This window comes from Macrobrachium nipponense, chromosome 43 (assembly GCF_015104395.2).
Source record: "Macrobrachium nipponense isolate FS-2020 chromosome 43, ASM1510439v2, whole genome shotgun sequence".
Taxonomy (NCBI): Eukaryota; Metazoa; Arthropoda; class Malacostraca; order Decapoda; family Palaemonidae; genus Macrobrachium; species Macrobrachium nipponense.
This window is the reverse complement of record NC_061104.1, coordinates 27525802-27541057: the sequence shown is the minus strand read 5'-3', so window position 1 is coordinate 27541057 and position 15256 is coordinate 27525802. Positions and strand designations below refer to the sequence as shown.

General features: G+C 35.3%; 1 protein-coding gene across 1 annotated transcript in view; it reads right to left on the bottom strand.

Annotated features, from left to right (window-relative positions):
- Positions 1-15256, bottom strand: part of LOC135213606 (nicotinate phosphoribosyltransferase-like) — a 133002-nt gene that overhangs the window by 57010 nt on the left and 60736 nt on the right. Inside the window, exon 2 of the mRNA XM_064247628.1 lies at positions 9487-9657. Within this exon, the coding sequence (XP_064103698.1) occupies positions 9487-9657 (171 nt within the window). The remainder of the gene's footprint in view (positions 1-9486; positions 9658-15256) is intronic.

The window sequence follows — 15256 nt, the reverse complement described above, 5'->3', positions numbered from 1 at the left end:
ACAGATCCTTCGCAATCAACTCCGTCCATGGTCAAAAGTAAAGAACTTAACCAAGCAGGTACCCCTTCAATATCCCCTTCCAGTGTTAACCATTCACACGGATGCCTCCCTGTCCGGGTGGGGGGGATATTCTCAGTTCAAAACCAGTTCAGGGACTTGGTCAGTTCAATTTCGCCAGCTCCACATAAACGTTCTGGAAGCAATGGCAGTATTTCTTACCTTGAAGAGACTGCTTCCCCCGAAAAAGTCTCATCTAAGGCTAGTTTTGGACAGTGCAGTGGTAGTTCATTGCATCAACAGAGGAGGGTCCAAATCCAAGCATGTGAACCATGTCATGATAGCCATCTTTGCCCTAGCAAACAAACACAAATGGCATCTGTCCGCCACTCACCTGGCGGGGGTAAGAAATGTGATAGCAGACGCTTTGTCCCGGTCAGTTCCTCTGGGAATCAGAAATGGTCCCAGACGAACGGGTCATCCAGTGGGAATATGCCGGAGGAGTTCCCAGGTTCGTCCCCAAGAAGTAGATCTATTCGCCATCACAAGCGAACCACAAGCTCCCTTGCTATGTGGCCCCCAACCTGGACCCTCTGGCTTATGCCACGGACGCCCTGTCGTTAGATTGGGATCAGTGGAGAAAAATTTATGTTTTTCCTCCAGTGAATCTTCTCTTGAAAGTCTTAAGCAAGCTGAGGACTTTCAGAGGAATAGTAGCTCTGATTGCACCGGACTGGCCCAAGAGCAACTGGTATCCTCTTCTTCTGGAATTGGGTCTCCGACCTCAACGGATTCCCAATCCCAAGCTGTCACAATCAGTACAAATGACGACTGTGTTCGCTTCCTCAGGAATTCTTCAGACCCTAACTTTATGGACTTCATGAAGTTTGCGGCTAATAAAGATGCTAATATGATCCACAAAATATTCTCTTCTAGAATCAGATAAGAGAGAGTCAACATTAGACAATATGACTCAGCTGTTAAAAAATTAGCATCTTTCCTGAAAGAATCAAACACTACAACCATGACAGTTAATCTAGCTATATCCTTTTTCAGATCCTTGTTTGAAAAAGGTTAGCAGCTAGCACTATTACTACTCATAAATCGGCTTTGAAGAAGATCTTTCAGTTAGGTTTTCAGATAGATCTGACTGAATCTTATTTCACGTCTATTCCTAAAGCCTGTGCTAGACTTAGACCTTCTCAAATGGCCTACTGCAGTTTCATGGTTCTTAAATGATGTCCTCAAACTAGCTTCAGATACTGACAACTCGTCTTGTACATTCATAATGCTTCTTAGAAAGACATTATTCTTATTAAGCCTAGCTTCAGGAGCTAGAATTTCAGAACTGTCGGCTCTATCCAGAGATGCGGGTCATGTGGAATTCCTCCCCTCAGGAGAAGTTCTGCTTGCTCCGGATCGTAGCTTTTAGCTAAAATGAGGATCCTCTTGCAAGGTGGGCCCCTTGGAAAGTCATCCCACTTCCCCAAGATCCTTCTCTCTGCCCAGTTTTCAACTTTAAGAGCCTTTCTATCTCGTACATCCTCAAGATCCTCAGGTTCTCTCTTCATGAGAGAAAAAGGTGGTACTTTGTCAGTAAAAGGTATTAGACAACAAAATCCTTTACTTCATTAAACAAGCCAATCCTGATTCATTCCCAAAAGCACATGATATCAGGGGAGTAGCCACCTCAATTAATTACTTTCAACATATGAACTTTGAGGATCTTAAAAGTATACTGGATGGAAATCCCCGACAGTCTTTAAACGTCATTATCTAAAGTCCCTTGGAATCTTTTTTTTTTTGAAAATTTTCAGCAGTAGCAGCGGGAAACATTGTTTCTCCTGATACTGTATAGTAGTCGTAGTACAGATCCAGGTCTCCTTTCTACCTACCTCATCCAACATGCCTCACCCTATCGCCATGCTACTCGGATATTCCTAGCCTTAGCCGCTGAATCATACTAGTGGATTGTCCCTTATTTTTTTGCTAGGGACATCCCACACTTGTACTGATATGTTACTTCAGTGTACCTACCCTTATTTTTATGCTAGGGATAGGACAACAATGTGTTTGTATATTTTGTAAATAATTTTCTAAGTAAATCTATTTTGTTAATATTACACTGCATTATTATATTTTACTATGTTTACTGTAATTTTAAGTACTTTACATTACTAACGTTCTTTTATGTTACTGTTTAGAATAAGTTAGGTTTAAGTACTTAGTGTGTATGCTGTAATTGATTTACTTATATTATATCCCTCGTTTTTACAACTGCATTTTCATTTGTCCTTTTTTCCCATCTTGTCTGTTTCTCTGGTACTCTTTCATAGGCCGACACGAGCTGAGGCCCAGAAAAGGGATTTGACGAAGGCAAAAATCTATTTCTGGGTGATTGGCTCGTGTTGCCCTGTATTGTTTACCCCCCCCATGCAGGACAAGAGTTTTTGTTTTAGATTAAGGATGTCCGCTAGGGGCGCTGCTGTCCGTGGCGTCCTCTAGTAGTAGTAGTAGCGGCTGCATCGCCCGTTGGTATCAGCTCTCTCTTGTGGGGATTCTGATTGGAAGTTCTAATTGGTGAATGTCTCGTGGTAGTGTTCCCACTCGCCCCTATTACCATACCGACACTTCTTTTTAAGAGTGAGCGAGTCAGTTTTACTGACATTTTCTTAATTTTGTTTTTCTCTGGTAATTTTAGATTAATTTTACCTAGAAAGAATGATATTAAGGATCCTTTCATAGGGCGACACGAGCCAATCACCCAGAAATAGATTTTTCCTTCGTCAAAATCCCTTATATATACCTGCCAGGTAAGTGTCATGCATAAAATTTACTAATTTATACATGTTTTTCTAATAAATAGATATACTTTATTTTTTAAAATGATACATACGGGCTCATACAATATCACAATAGATAAGAACTAAAATCGATAACAAATTCTGAGTATGTTTGTTGTAAAATAGCAATATTTTACTAGAAATAGTGCTAAAGAGGACACATTTCACTGGGCGACACGGCTTCCTCGCCCAGAAATAGATTTTTCCTACGTCAAAATCCCTTATGTAGATTAACTGAGTTCGAAGATGCAGTAACTTTTTTGGTTTATACATGTCTTCTCTAATATTTCTTTGCCCTTTTCTTAGCAAGATTACAATGATAACTGACAGACTATCAAAAAAGATAAGCACTAAAACCAACAGCAACCCCTGGGTATACTTATGAGCAAACAGTTAATAAGACGTCATGTTTACAACCCAGAACTCGCCTGTTAACAATCAAATCTCATACTGCTCCTTATTCTTCTTATGCTTCTTCTATCAACTCTCAGTGTGACCCTACCTCAGTAAACCCCTCTAAACTTATTTGGGTGAACCTCTCAAGTCCCATCAACATTTTGGTTGCTCACATTTCCTGCAAATTGTCAAGGCAATATTACAAAGCTCAGATTGCTATACAGTACATCTGCCTCTATAAAACTAGGTTTGTTTGGATTTTTAAAGTGTTTTCTTCATCTTGTTATTTAAGCTAATGCAGATTTTATGCATCACAAATTTAGATACTCCTCTAATGTTTGGGGTGTTCCACCTTTAGTTTCTTTCCTTTAGAAAATCATACCCTCTTCTCTTCTCAAGATCTCTCTCTCTCTCTACTGCAAAGTTGCTTCTTACCATTCTATATTACTGTACATAATCTTAAATTAAAATCTATACTAAATCAATTTTACAGCTTTGTGACTTTTTCTCTCTATTGCAATTCTTCAGAATTCCTGTCATATTTTTGTTTTCACTGACATTCTTAATCTTTCCTCATTTAAGAGGTGGATCTGTTATTTACTGAAAGGTTAATGATAATATCAAATAAGTCTACTCAAGCAAAAAAATATCACACTAGATTTTTAACTTACATATGCTTACAAAAAATTTTTTGAGAATCATTTTCATTAATCCTTATTCTTTCTTTCTTTCTTCTCTCCTTAGGATCTGATCTCCACTAAGGTCACTGGGATACAACATTCTAACAGCCTCTGCATTTCATAAAGGAAGTCTGGAGTGCATTATGTGCTGACTAAATCTTTAATTACAAGAAAACTCAGTATGATAGCTTTAGTATGAAACAAATAGAAATGAAGTTTTCATGATAAAACTAATATTGTAATACTTATCTGAACACCTGAATTAGCCCTCGTCACTGACCAGCCCAAACTATGTGCATCCCCATAAATTTTCCCACAAATTGAGTATTTAACTGACAGCTCTACCAATGCTGCAGGTAAAATTTGTCTACTGAGTTACCTGTGGTATCATTGACAACGCTGCTGCAAATACCGGCCGTCAGAGGTCTACCTCCTCAACTGAGTCATTCACTATCAAAGTGAAGAGGAAAGGAGGGTGGAATTATTCAGGTGTTCAGGTAAGCATTACAATATTAGTTTTATTAAGAAAATTTCATATTGCAATACACTCCCTGAACACCTGAATTAGCTCAATTAACAACACTTTAATGAAGGTGGGATCAATCTAATTCAGCCTGACCTGACAACGGAACATACACAGGTAACTCAATATCAACCCACCATGTGTAAAAGTATGTAACCTCACCTAGTTGTCCAACTCAGTGGGATGACTGCAAAGAGAGTACCTCAATGTCAGTCTCGTCTCAGTCATAATTGCCTCCCATGTAGTATTCTATACCTCTCAGTATGGAGGGGAAAGTGGAACCTCCCATGTGGCTATCTAGCCTCTCATGTCTGGAGGAGAAGTTGAGTGAGCAGGCCCTTCGAGTTCTCAACTGTTCACTGACATAGATGACTATGCCCAAGAGTTGATGTTCCAACATGATGATCAGGATCTGCCTAGCTTCCAAGACATGAGAGAAATACACTTAAAATGAATCCTAACCTACCGAGACTGTGAAGGACCATAAACTACCACAAACTACCTGAAACACTAAAGCCCTAACGAAATGAGAATAATTATAAAATTGAATTAGCCGCAATAATGGGACCTAGAGAGTAACTCTTCTCAAAAGAAAACTGGATATCCCTAAGATAAAAAGTAGTGAAAACCGTCACCAACTTCTAAGAAGCTGCCTCTAAGAACGCCACCACCGAAATATTCCTTAAGAAAGCCGAAGAAGTAGCCATCCCCTGATACTGTGCTCCCTTGGACATGAAGAACTAGAAGGCTCCGAAAGGGATTAAGAACCATCCGACGCCTGAGTGATAACCTCTCGCAAGAAGAAACTAATAGCATTCTTGGAAATTGGGCGAGATGTTCCTAGGAGAAACAGACAAGGTCCTAGGATGAGGTAAAAATTTCTCTGTGCAGGACAAATAGACTTTACTTTGAGAGCTCGCACTAAACACAGCCGCATTTCCAACTTGTCACCTCCTACAAAATCCTCTAATGATAAAACTCAATGCTCTCAGAAGGGGATTAAATTCCGACTCAGACTTTGCCACAAATTCTGGCAAATATGAGAGAAAAATATCCTGCCCCAAAAAAGATACCATCCACACACTGCCTGAATCTCCCCAATCCTCCTTGCCGTCATGAGAGCGACTAAAAACAACACCTTAGTTAGGTCTCTAAATGATAACGCTTCTAAGGGTTCGAAAGCCAAAGAGCTCAACAGTTTTAACACGGCTGCTTAATCCAATGAGGGGACCCGAAGCAGAATAATTGGTTGTATTATCCTAAAGGATCTTAAAAGATCATGTAAAATCCTACTGGTCGCAAGTTCTGGCAGGTGAAACCTGAACGTGCCTGCTGAGCATCGACCTGTAATTAGCAATCGTTGAATATGGTAAATTCTTTTTCTTTCTCAAGAATAAGAGGAAATCTGCCGATTTAGCAATCACCGATCAAGAAATACTATGCCCCTTCAACTTGTCATCCTGCACACTACCTAAGCTATTTTCCCTACTTGTCTGTGTCTGAGCTAAATCTACAGTGGCCTCCCATATTTGCGGGGGATGCCTGCCAGACCCCACATGAATGGTTAGAACCGGCGAATAGTTGGAACCCCTATAAAAATGCTTTAAACCTATTTTGTTAGTTAAAACTCAAGAAAAACCCACTAAAAGTTTTTATACTTGTTTTTTAATAGTTTTATCACAAAAAGTGCATTCTATGATGAAATTGATAAAAAACACAGGAATTTGTGGATATTTCTCATAGAAAAATACCACGAATAGGCGAATTTTCCATGAATAATACGGGTAAATGTTCCAGAGAGAAATCCACAAATGCATGAGTCCGCGAATCAAGACACATTGAAAATATATATCCTCCTCAGAACTTACAACTTGAGGGGAAAGGGGGACTTCTGCTGCCAACACTGCCTGCTCTGCTCCGGGGGGCTGGCAGATCCTACCTTCGAGGCTTGCGGATCTCTATTACCCCTGGCACCCGTTAGGGCTGGTTCTGGAACAGGCAGGGGGGGCTGAAAGAGAATTATTAAAATCCCTTACACTAACACTAATATTATCCTTACTTTCTGTTAATTTACTTATCAAGCTAGCAAATAAACTTGACATACTAGATGATAACCTTTCCTCTAGCTTTCTAAACAACTCTGATTATACGGCTTTTTTATCAACTGACTGTACCTCAACCATCTATCCCAATCTAGGCTTATTCTTGGAAGCTAATAATTTCCTGTGCAATGAAAGCTTCCATTTGCTCTACTGATCAATCCCTACATTCTTCACACCTTCGGCTGAAAGTGAACTTTCCTACATGTAATGCCCTGAGAATGTCGGTCAGGTTTGAGTGTACTCATCCTCCGTTTGCAGGACGTGCATGACCGATGAGCACCGACCTCAACAGCAGATTGCTCAGACGTCGCAGCAGTAGATGAAGCAGAAAGAGGCATTGGCTGATGACATTTCATTGTGTACCTTATCCATCTCGAATCCAATTACCGAACCAAGTCAAAACCAGGAGGGAAGTTCCAAAGTCCAGATCAAAACGTAGAAAAAACCAGAAGCCTAGACATTAATACAAGGCTAAGTCGTAATCTAGTAGTAGTACCTCGAGATACGAAATTAATCCGTTACGAGGCGCCCTTCGTATCATGAGGTTTTCGTACCTTGGACCACATTTTACATGTAAAATGGCTAATCCATTCCAAGCCCTCCAAAAACACCCCAGTAAATTATATTTCCAGGCCTAAAACACGTTCTAAGATTACGATGCCGATCCGACGGAAGAAATATGACTCCAAAAAGGCAAAATACTGTACATACTTGAGTAATATTCAACTGCATGTAATGTTCAACCCCATTTTTACTGCATTTTTTGGGACTTTAGCATACTATGTCCCTTAGCAATACGTAAGCCTAGCCTATGTTAGCGGTTGCTACTGTAGCCTAGTCTATGATTCTGTCATCTAAACCTAAGAAGCTAAAAGCTTAGAATATGCCAATAAAATGTATAAATAATCAGTATGTACTCATTTCAAATAATTATTAATTAATCATTAACTATAATACACAAACAAAAACAAAAAAAACCTTCCAATCGACTGTTTACATTCAGCTCTTACCGTCTTACGAGTACCGAACGAATGCCAAGCAATCATTTTTCCTAGGACACAGTAAGCCAAAAATTTTCATTAGTATCTCTCTTCAACTAATGAAACTACCAAACGGTATAATAACCATTCATTTCTATTCTTTATTCTATCTTTACCTAATGGAGATACCGAGTTACTGACAGCTATAATGAAACATATACGTAACGTGATATTAAAACAGAAGAAGAATTCTAAAAAATACGTATTTGTTGGCAGTCTGATTTATTTATATTTTATGATATCTAGTTCACAATTTTTTTATTTAATGTATTGCATGTACTCATTTCAAATAATTATTAAGTAACCATTACCTATAATAAAAAAAAAGAAAAAAGCTTCCAAACTTCTGTTTACATCCAGCACCTACGAGTATCGAACGATCGCCAAGCAATCACTTTACACAGTAAGCCATAAATTTTCATTATCTCTCGTCAACTACTGAAACTACCAAACAGTACAATACCCATTCATTTCTATTCTTTATTCTATCTTTACCTAATGTTTTTTTTTATTCAATGTATTGCATGAATAAGTTTTTCAATTTACAGCATCCTTTTACCAATAGAATACTTAAAGCACAAGTGGTAGATGCTGACCAATAGGAGAGCAGGATCTTATGGGGTGACTAGCATCAGGAACCAATGGGAGAGCGGGAGGATGGTGGCGAGTTTACTCAGCTGGTGGCGCGGGAGTTTTAAAATTGTTCTCGGTGGTCCGGGCGAATCTCGGGACTTTACAGCAACAACCTTTCGTATCTTGAAAACTTTTCGTATGTAGAGCTGTAAAATTTTTCGTATTTGCTTTCATATCTCGAGTTTTTCGTAAGTTGAGCCTTTCGTACGTCGAGATACTACTGTATCTATAAACCAAATCTATATTTAATGGGGGTCTGGCTAAAAACCAAAAGTTCGCCTGATGTGGGACCACGTCCTCACAGCACAGTAAACCAATAACAATTGAGGAGGTAGGCCTCTGGCGGCCGGTAATTGCAGCAGCGTTGCCAATGATACCACAGGTAACTCAGTAGACAAATTTTATCCGCAGCATTGGCAGCGCTGACCGTACCCACTTTGTGGGAAAATTTGTGGGGATGTAGTTCAGGCTGGTCAGTGACCAGGCCTAATTCCGGGGTTCAGGGAGTGCATTGCAAAATGTACTTAACAAGCAGTTGAAGGGAGTAATTCATAAGACAGGTTTCATTAAAGCATCATTCTAAGTAGACTACAAAAATTAACAACTATGGTCAGGGTTAATTACATAAGGTCAAGACTCATTACAGTAGAGTACTATGAGGTACACATCACTTATACGATTAAATGGCATTTCAATTTCGGAGCATTTTTCCTCTCAACAATATAATGTCCATGCATTTAATCAACAGTTAATCTTTGTTGGCTAGACAAGAGTCCACAGGTCCAAACCAAGCCTCGGTACACCTGAACATTTCATCACACTTACAGGCTGACTTAAAGAAAAGGGTCCATATTGGCCTAACCCTGCTTACTCCAAATCAATTAACAGATAAACTAGTTAATTAATCTTCAGTCGGGGTACAAGAAAAATGCATAGGGCTACATTTTGCCAAGATAACACACAAAATAAATGTTACATATGGGAGCAAAAAAGATAGAACATGTAATAATGTAAAAATCAGTCGCCTCTAGACTCACAGGGGCCCCTATTAGAATTTAATCTTAAACAATTGGTGAAAATTTAATCACAACAAAGCTAGAGAAGTTGGACAGCTTGGATGGGAAAACACCATAGGAACAGATGAAAAGAAAAAGGCAGAATAATTCGGCTAGGGATAGAGGGATGCTGCAGTCCCTTCGGTCTTGCCTGCGCAGCCATGCACACAATAAGTAAATAAGTAAAGGAGGTCCTTTACTTATAATCTGTTCTCACCTGATTCTGAATATCTGAAATTTTCTAAAAATTTCAGACATTCTTCTAGACCAGCAAATATTGTGAATTCTCCATAGAAGGGATTTTTACGGAAGAAAAGATCAAACACAGCTTGATCTCCATTTTTCCCAGATTTCCAATAAGCATATGCCATGTTAATCTGGTACAAATCTGAAAAAAAGAAATAAGAGTATTACACTTATGACTATTTATATGATAATACTGTTCAATGTACGTTGCATGCATTTCTAATTAAACAAGCTGAAATTCCTTAGACTTGTCCAGCAAGCTTCCTCAATAAAATGGAAAATGATGCAATAAAACAAGATAAACAAATTATATATATAAAAGGATAGCCAAGAGTGACAAATATAAGATTTTGCTAGCTAGAACGTATTATGTATGTGATCAAATCTGACTGCTTAAGCTTAATTTACAATATTCATTTATACCATCCAACCACAAAAATTCATGCATGACTGAATGCCAAGGTATTATGTGCCAATTGCATTAGGCATTGATTTTTGAGAAACATTCTCTGCTGTAGTCCTTTCATGCTTGACATACAGGTCATCCATAATATTGAAACTGTTAAGTCATTCGTGGCCTTTGGGCCTGTTTCATAAGAGGGAATGATCCAGTCGAACTGGAGGACTGTGATAACCCCCCCCCCCCCAACAAAAAATAAATAATAATAATAATAATAACAATTTTCTATCTACGTATATGCAAAAAATACTTCCAAATGACCAAGACCACAAAATCTGCTGGGTTACATAGTAACATGCTGTCTGATTATACATATAAGAATTAACTTGCAAGCTGATATCTAACACAGACCTAAGGCAAATAAATAAAGTTATGAGAAATCAGATAATTTTATACTCAGAAGAGATTAAAATACTTCAGTTCATGAGGTCTACATCCACAAAAATAAAGAAATATTATATAGTATATTCTTATAATGTAAGTTTGGAATGCAATTATAATTGTGGTAATATGATTAATTCACATCAGAACTTGTGTATCATGGTATGAAATTTTTATTTCTGTGTTCAGATTTCCCAAATTTAAAGATAACATGCCTTAAGTGATCCATTTTTCATTTTGAAGTACATAAGACACACAGAGAGTGAAAGCTCATAAGCCTTTTGAAGGGAGTCGTATTCGCACTTTGAGAATGTCTTAGCTAGGTGATTTCTTTATCGGCGCAAACAAGCGTAAGACCCCCCCAAGCCGCAATGTTATCCAACCCCTTGAAAATAGATGAGCTAAGCTAGTTTTTTAACATCGCGGTCGAGCCTGTGAAGGAACAAGGGAGCCTTATTCATAGCCATATGTGAGGGCAGTCAGAGAGGCCCTGTGTTGGCTATTCCTATAGAGATGACGTAATATGTTTTGGTCTTGAACTAGATACTAATCGCCCATACGCTTATGGGGTGAGAGAACCTTATTCATTCACTTTGAGACAGAGCGGCGTGCGGTCGAGTCTCTCTCTCTCTCTCTCTAAAAATCTCTCTCTCTCTCGCTCGCTAGCGAGGCTGTTTCAGTAACTTAACGTAACGAGCTGGTCACTCATTTTTATATAATTCTTAGTAATATATGTGTTGTTTGTGGAATCTGAACATAGAATTTTATCTATTGGGTTTTGTGAAGGCGCCAAGAAAATAGTGAAAAAGTGTAAAATTGTAACAGGCCTTTTGATTGACGCTGCAGCTGTGTATAAGGTACTTTTACAAATGTTGTGAAGTGCACTTCAAGGTTTTATCATTTCTAAACATTTATCTTTTACTTTGTTCTTTTGACATATTCCATTTTTATATGTTTAGTGTGTGTACTGTCAATGCTTTAATTGTTTTCATATTATGCATTATGTTTTTCAGCATTGTCTTTATTTTGTTTAATTAGTTTGAATAATATTCTATTGTGTACATTTTGAATCTTAGACTTGTGAATTAACTTGCATTTAATTAAATTTAATTTCAAATTGAATTATTGCTTTATGATTTAATTTAATTAATTTTCTTGATAAACTTTGATTTAATTTTGCTTAATAATTAATTCAAGAATTAATTAAACTTTTGTTTTCAAATAATAACAATTTCCCAGAGATTGTGAATTTCACTTATAAATTTTGAATTTAGAAATAAAATTTTGTATCTAAAATTTATAAGAGTATTTTATTTTAACCATCAGTATACATTTTAATTTGTTTAGGTAGAAATATAGAGTGATAATTGTGACGTTTCCCACAAATAAAACAGAATCAGGGAAATACTTAGAATTGAATTTGCACGAGTGATGCCCTTTAATTAAGATTACCTCACACATATTTTAATGAACTTGGACTGATTGTTTTCTTGAATGTTCATTTAGTAAAAGGGATCACTCTTACCTTTAGAGTATTCAGTTGTTTAGTATTTGTGATGAAGTGTCAGGTGTCTGTCTGTAGTGAGGTAAGTAACAACCAGGTACCTGAATGAACTGTGCCCTAAGTACAAAGGGTGTCCCAGACCCAGGAATAAAAGGGTCTCTTGTATTAGCAAGTACAAATGGTAATGTAGTAACCAGATACTTGGCAATTTGGGTTAACAAATATTAATGGTGTCCAGACACAGATCTTTGACTATTTCATGCACCAAGTATTAATGGTATCCAGACCCAGATACTCTTGCCCACTTTGTCACAATATGCATATATATAGTATGTATATATATATATATATATATATATATATATATATATATATATATATATATATATATATATATATATACACACACACACACAAACAGTCAACCCTGCTATTCGCGGACTCGCATCTCTGCACATTTGTCTATGGAACATAATTATATACACATTATTCATGGAAAATTAGCCTATTCAGAGTATTTTTCACAGAAATATTAAAAAATTACTGTATTTTCACATAATTTTTGTGACTAAATGCACTATTTGTGATAAAACTTAAAATGCACAGGTATAAGCATTTTTATACTTTTTTTTGTATTGGAGGTATGTATTAAAATAAGAAGCATTGAGACTTTTTAGAGGGGTTTTAAGTATTCACAGATTTTAGTTATTCACAGGGGGTGGAATAACATATGTAATAGTGTGATATAAAAAATATATTAAAAAAATAAACAATACAAAAATATACAATAAAAAAAATACTATATATACATATAGATATATACACACACAAATATATTATATATAAATATATTATTTAGATATAGACCATATATATGTTATATAACATATCATCCATACATATATCTATATATATGATATAATCTTATTATATATATAATCTATATCTATATTTATATATATATTTATATTATATACATACATATAATAATAATATATTATTTATTATTATATATTATACTATATCTATTATCTCATATATTATATATATATATATATATCTATATATATATATATAAAGGTTTTTTTGCCACGAAGGAAAAAAATAAAAAAGCGAGATAGCCGAGTACTTGCGGTCCTATTCGGACCCTTTACTGCCTCAGTAAAGGGTCCGAATAGGACCGAAAGTACTCGGCTATCTCGCTTTTTCATTTTTTTTCCTTTGTGGCAAAAAACCTTTATTTATACATAGCATCACATTTATATACTTCGTGATCAAGTTATTCATATATATATATATATATATATATATATATATATATATATATATATATATATACATATATATATATATATATATATATATATATATATATATATATATATATATATATATATATATATACACACACATGTATATATATACATATACATATATATACTACATACACACACACACACACACATATATATATATTCTTTTTCGTTAGAGTCACCTTAGAGATAATGAAACTTAAGGATTACTCCACGCAGCGACACGAACTGAGCGAAATATATATAAATACCCAAAATAGATATATATATATGGAGAGAGAGAATAGATAGAGAGAAATATAGAGGTAAGAGACCCACATAGAGAAATTAAGCGATATAGATAATAAAGAAGAAGGGATATGGATATGGATATATATAGATATAGAAGAATATATATATATAAGAGAGAGAAATATAGATAAGATATATAATATAGATTATATAGATGTTATAAGACATAATAATAATCATATATATAATAATATTATATATTGTACTAGTAATAGTATATATATATACTATATTATATATTATATATATATATATCATATTATAATAGATATATATTGTATAGTATATAGATATATAACCTATAATATAATAATATATATATTATATAAATATATATATATATATATATATAATTATTATATAATAATATTATCATTTCTGGTATTATACATATAATATATAATCTATAAATATAATAATATATATTGTATAGTATATGTATTATTATATATATAATATTATATATATATATATATATATATATATATATATACTATATATATACAGGCCAGTCCCCGGGTTACGACGGGGGTTCCGTTCTTGAGACGCGTCGTAAGCCGGAACGACGCTTGGAAATATGTCTTAAACTAATAAAAAGTTATAAAAACCTTATTTGTAATCCTTTGGTTACACTACATGTTGTTTCCTGTAGTTTTATGTACAACCTGGAGTTATTTTCATAAAAGAATGCTGGTTCTTGAAGGTAAAAACTATTGTAATCCTCTGGTGACACTACATTCTTGAAAGTTTTATGTACAACCTGGAGTGATTTTGCCAAATCTTGAGGGCTACAAGAACAGCTGATTACTATTTACGTATCATATAGACTAATTAAAGTAAACGTATCTTAAATAGGCTTATATATTAGTATCAACAAAACATTTCCTGCTATGAGTCAGAGGCCGTTTAATGAAACGAACACTTCTCTGTCCTATCTGTTCAGAAAATAAATGTTACGTCAATCCCCGAGACGGTGACCATTGTTGCCAAGGCGTCTCTCTCTCTCTCTCTCTCTCTGATCAAATTACACTGGAACTTTGACATACGATTGCCCTAATATACGAATGTTTTGAGATACAACAGAAAATTTGCGAAAATATAAGCTTTGATATACAACGAAATATTTGAGATACGATTTTGCGATGAGTGTTAGTTGTATAGGCGACCGATAAATTGCGTTCAGTCTGTTTGTTTGTTGGTGCTGCATGTTAACACGTCGTTGTTAATTCGTTGTATTTGCGCCTATTTTTCGTGTTATTTTGTCTATTTTATTATTAACCATGGGTCTCAAAGCTAAAGACAAAGCAGGTGATAAGAAAAAACTCAAGAAAATGATTTCAATGGAAGCAAAACATGAAATTATAGCAAAGCATAAAACCTTCCAAAGGCATCACCATTATTTCTAAACTACAAACTGATTAAAATAAAAAAATAAAAATTAGTTTAGCAATGTTATTTCATTTGTGTTTATTACGTAGTTATTAGTGTACATACGTAAATAAAAAGAGAATAAATCGTTCCCTTGCCACCCTTAACCTACCTCTTCCCCCTGCTGGCCTCACGTCATCTTTCGTTGTGGTAAGTAAAATTCCTTTCTTTTTTTAATTGATTTTATTAACATTTATTATCTTTTATCACATTGCTATGTTATTTTATCATTATGTGTGTTATTACTCGTTTATTTGTGTATAAATTGTGTATATTATATGTAATTTAGCTGTGTTTAGGTGTGGTTTCATACCGCTAGAACAGATTAATACATATTACATTATTTTAAATGGGAAAAATGCTT